The sequence below is a fragment of the Neofelis nebulosa genome, chromosome 7 (genome assembly GCF_028018385.1).
Source record: "Neofelis nebulosa isolate mNeoNeb1 chromosome 7, mNeoNeb1.pri, whole genome shotgun sequence".
Classification (NCBI taxonomy): Eukaryota; Metazoa; Chordata; class Mammalia; order Carnivora; family Felidae; genus Neofelis; species Neofelis nebulosa.
Genome location: NC_080788.1, coordinates 148,955,632 through 148,960,476, shown reverse-complemented (window position 1 = coordinate 148,960,476; position 4,845 = coordinate 148,955,632). Strand labels below are relative to the sequence as shown.

The 4,845-nt window shown below is 43.7% G+C and overlaps 1 gene segment (V, D, J or C); it reads left to right on the top strand.

Annotated features, from left to right (window-relative positions):
* The first annotated feature begins 256 nt into the window (after nucleotides 1-256).
* Nucleotides 257-1,016, top strand: LOC131518034 (immunoglobulin heavy variable 3-11-like). The segment is given in 2 exon segments: nucleotides 257-372; nucleotides 472-1,016. Coding segments are annotated over 2 exon segments (591 nt in total).
* The last annotated feature ends 3,829 nt before the right edge of the window (nucleotides 1,017-4,845 follow it).

The window sequence follows — 4,845 nt, the reverse complement described above, 5'->3', positions numbered from 1 at the left end:
TTGAGGTAAATATTTCTTAAAGATTATGCCGAAGCCTCCATTAATTAAGGTAAAAATCCAAAACTGAAAAAAAAAAATTCTTCATATTGTCACACTGCCATCCACACAAACTAATGTAGAAGTGCGTCCCTAACCCTGTTATTCACTTTTACACAATCAAACCTAAGTCTGGAGCTTGATATATATGTCAGAGGACATGGAAATGGGGCCCTCCCTGTGCTGATAAAACCAACCCAGCTCGACCGTGCAGCTGGGAGACGAGCCCCAGCCCCAGGAGTCCCAGGTGTTCCCATTCTGTGATCAGTACAGAACACACACACCTCACCATGGAGTTTGTGCTGGGCTGGGTGTTCCTGGTTGCTCTTTTAAAAGGTAATTCATGGTGAACGAGGGACACTGAGTCTGTGAATGGATATGAGTGAAAGAGTGGATGTGTGACAGTTTCCTGACCAACATGTCTTGCGTCTGCAGGTGTCCAGTGTGACGTGCAGCTGGTGGAGTCTGGGGGAGACCTGGTGAAGCCTGGCGGGTCCCTGAGACTCACCTGTGTGGCCTCTGGATTCACCTTCAGTAGCTATGGAATGAGCTGGGTTCGCCAGGCTCCAGGAAAGGGGCTGCAGTGGGTCGCGTATATTAGTAGTAGTGGAAGTAGCACAAGCTACGCAGACTCCGTGAAGGGCCGATTCACCATCTCCAGAGACAACGCCAAGAACACGCTGTATCTGCAGATGAACAACCTCAAGACCGAGGACACGGCCACATATTACTGTGCAAGAGACACGGTGAGGGGACCTCGCTGGGAGCCCAGACACAAACCTCCCTGCAAGAGAGGATCAGCACCACCAGGGGGCGCACACTATGCACAATTCTCCTTTGTGTTCCCAGGCGCAGGTGCAGATGGAGGTTACAAGCAGGTTTCCTGTCAGGGTCTGGGGCTTCCTCTCCACACAGCAGTTTCCCCAGGGAGCCTCCCTGGTTATATGATTCTGTGTTTACCTATTAACTCTCTGAATTAGCTACTGGGTTGTCATAGGGAAACTAGACTAACGTGCACAAAGACACAGTTGTTTGCACTTGCTTACTCTGGTCCCTCAACATGAGTGACTTACAGATTTCCTGAGGCACAACAGCTGCACCATTACAGGATTCCCAGATGGGCTCCCTGTGCAGCCAGGACCACAGGATCCCACAGCTCCTCCTTATCCTCACCCAGCCCTTGTCCCAGTCAAACAACGTGACACTTTCTTCATAGCCCTTTGCTACTCAGGACTTTAAATGAGCTACAGCTTTATTCAGTTACTCTAAAGGAGAGACAAACAATCTCCATGTATTAGTCAAGATTCCCCTGAGGAACACAACCCAAAGGTCATTGGTTTCCATAACTAAATATGTTGAGTCGTCCCATGATCTACTGTCACAAGCTGAAGACCCAGGAAAACCAGTGATGTAATTCTTGTCTGATTCTGACTAGTGTCTAGTCTCAGAACATGGAGAGATGATGATGTAACTCTCAGAAAAAGGGCCAGAGAAGACCAATATTCCAGTTTAAACAAGCACATGGGAAGTAAAAATGAGGGAATTCATCCTCCATCTGCATCAGATTCTATTCGCAAACTTAATGGAATGGGTGGTGCCCAAGCAGAAAGAAACCATGGATGCAAATGCCAATCTCTTCTGGAACACATCACAGACATCCACAGAAACAGTGGTGAATCTGGGCACCCATGACGCAGTCAAGATAACCCATGAAGTTAATCATGACAAGTCAACCTCCTGTAAACGTGGAGCTCAAAGACTGAAGACTTAAAAGTCGATCCCGTCATTGGGGTGGAGTTTGGTGGGCAAAGCAGTGCTCCTGTGGAGGAGGGCAGAGGCCAATAAGGGGAACTATGGTCTGAGTATCCCCTGGGTCGCATGGGGAGAGACAATTGCCTTCGTGGAGAGCATATGGGAGACGGGGTATTGGCTCTCATAGGACAGGAGAACTGACAGTCACCATTAAAATTCCCTGATCATTAGCATAGGAGCCTCTTCTGAGAGCAGCTAGCTGGATGCTGCCTTCTGGTTGTTCTTCACCATGTACTCCAAGCCCCTAGTGTTCATGCAACTGCCCATCTGGTGTAAACCAGCTCCAGGCACAGCACATCAAGACCCTCTCCCAGAGGATCAGTGGGTTCCCTGTCATATTGAGTTCACACAATTTGGAGTTTTCAAACCCAGCTAGAGCTCCTGAGATAAAACATAAGAGCCCGGTGCCACCAGATGGGTCAATGGCTTAGACGCAGACAGGGTAAAAGAAATTCTGATGGAAGCCTGGGACCCACAAGTGTTCTCGCTGTGTGAGGGCTTCCTGAACAGGAGAGGCTGGGAACTCCAACTCCAGGGACTAGAGAGGGAGCTGATGCCAATATTTCCTCCCACCAATCAGCATGGACAGATTTCACTCAGCAGCACAGCATCACCAGTGCAAGCTGAGCCACTAACACCAAGCTCCACCTACTCCAGCCCCCATCAAGTGCTTGCTTACTAGGAAAGAGTGCCTGGCAACCAGACCACCACTGCACCCCTTCCTCCAAAGACCACCATAACCCCCCCCCCCGCACCAAGTCAGCTGATCATACAGTGACGCATATCTTCACCTCTAGGGGAGATAGGAATTAGCCTCTTTTAACAAGCAGACCAAACTCACCTAGTTAAAACTCACAACACTGGGCACAAAGTCCAACACTCCCCACTGGAGGCAAGGAGAAACTCTGCAGAGGACTGTCCTGAGGGACAGAGCAGCCAAAACACGAAAGCACAGTTCCACGGAACATAAAACAAATGCTTCATGAAGTGTCAGGCCCTGGACAGTATGTGAACACTTCTCAATAAAGATACTACCCTAGAAGCAGAAAAGATAACAGGATTTTCTAAAACATTTAAGAAGGCAGAGACATAGACAACAACATGGTGGAGGAATTCATCCTAAAAGAAAAAATGATAAAAGGTCATTGTGAGGGATATAATTAAAACACATAAACTAATGTGCCTCAAACAGAATTTCTAAAAACCCTCATAATGAAACAGGATTTTCAAAAAGTATCATAAGGATGCTAGCTGTGCTTGAGGAAAATATATGAGACATGAGGGATACCCTTACTGCAAACAGAAGAGACCTAAAAACTAGTCAGGATGAAATTTTAAATGTTGTAACCGAGATGTAAAACTGATTGGATATAATGACCTCAAGGCGGAAAGAAGCAGATGAATGAGGAAGGGACATAGAAGATAAAAGTATGGGGGAAATGAAGCTGGAAAGAAGAGGAAAATTAAAATATTGCATCACAAACATACACTTAGGGAAATCAGCAAGTCCCAAAAGAATAAGAGGGAGAAAAAGGGGGATACATTTTAGCTGAGGGAATATAGTGAAAATTTCCACAAGCTGGGGAAGGAAACAGACATCCACATCGAGAAGGCAGAGAGAACACCCATTAAAATAAAATAAAAAATAAAGCAGGCCAACACTGAGACATATCATAGGAAAATGGCAAAATATCCAGATAAAGAAAAACCATAAAAGCATCAACACAAAAGAAGTTGCTAAGTAACAAGGGAAGATTAAAAAAAAAAACTATGGCAGATGTCTCTACAGAAACCTTCATGCAAGTAGGGAGTGGCATCATATCCTCAACATGCGCAATTGAAAATTTTGCAGCTAAGAATACTTTCTCCAGTAAGGCAGTCATTCAGATACAAGGAGTGATAGAATTTCCCAGACAAACAAAAACCAAAGGAGTTCATGGTCTCTAAATCAGCCCTGCGAGAAATTAAAGGGGACACTTTGAGTGGGAAAGGAAGACTAAAAGTAACAAAGACTAGAAATAAACAGAGAAAATCTCCAGAAACAATGACTTTGGAGGTAACACTATGGCACTAAGTTTATATCTATCAATAATTACTGTGAATGTAAATGGGCAAAATGCTCCAATCAAAAGACATAGGATACCGGAATGGATAAAAACAAATACAAGATCCTTCTATACACTGCACACGATTGACTCATTTGCAACCTAAAACACCTGTAGATTGAAAGTGAGGGGAGGGTGAACAATTTATCAGGCTAACGGACGTCAAAAGAAAGTTGTAGTGCCACACTCATATCACACTAGTTTTCAAAAGAAAGTTTGTTACAAGAGATCAGGAAGGCAGTATATCATCATAAAGGGGTCTATCCAACAAGAAGATCTGAAGCTTTAAATATTTATACCCCAAAAATGTAAGCACTGAAATATATAACTCAATTAATAAGAAACATAAAGAAACTCATTGATAATAGACAATAGTAATAACAGAGATCGTTAACACTTCACTTACAACAATGGAAAGACAATCTAAGCTGAAAATCAATAAGGAAACAATGGCTTTGAAAGACACATGGACTGAATGGACTTAACTGATACATTCGAACATTCCATCCTAAAGCACCAGAATACACATTCTTTTTGAGTGCGCATGGAACATTCTCCAGAACAGATCACATACTATGTCACAAATCAGCCCTCTACAAATACAAAAAGACTAAGATCATTCCATGCGTATTTTCAAACCACAACACTATGAAACTTGAAGTCGACCACAAGAAAAATTTGAGCAACACCGCCAATACAATAAGTTAAAGAACATTGTAGTAAAAGCGGAATGAGATTTTCAGGAAATTACAGAAGCAATAAAAAATACATGGAAGCAAATGAAAATGAAAACATGCCAGTTCCAAACCATCTGGATGCAGCAAAGTTGATGGAAGAGTGAAATATATACCAGTACAGGCCAGACTCAAGAAAGAAGAAAGGTCTCAACCAC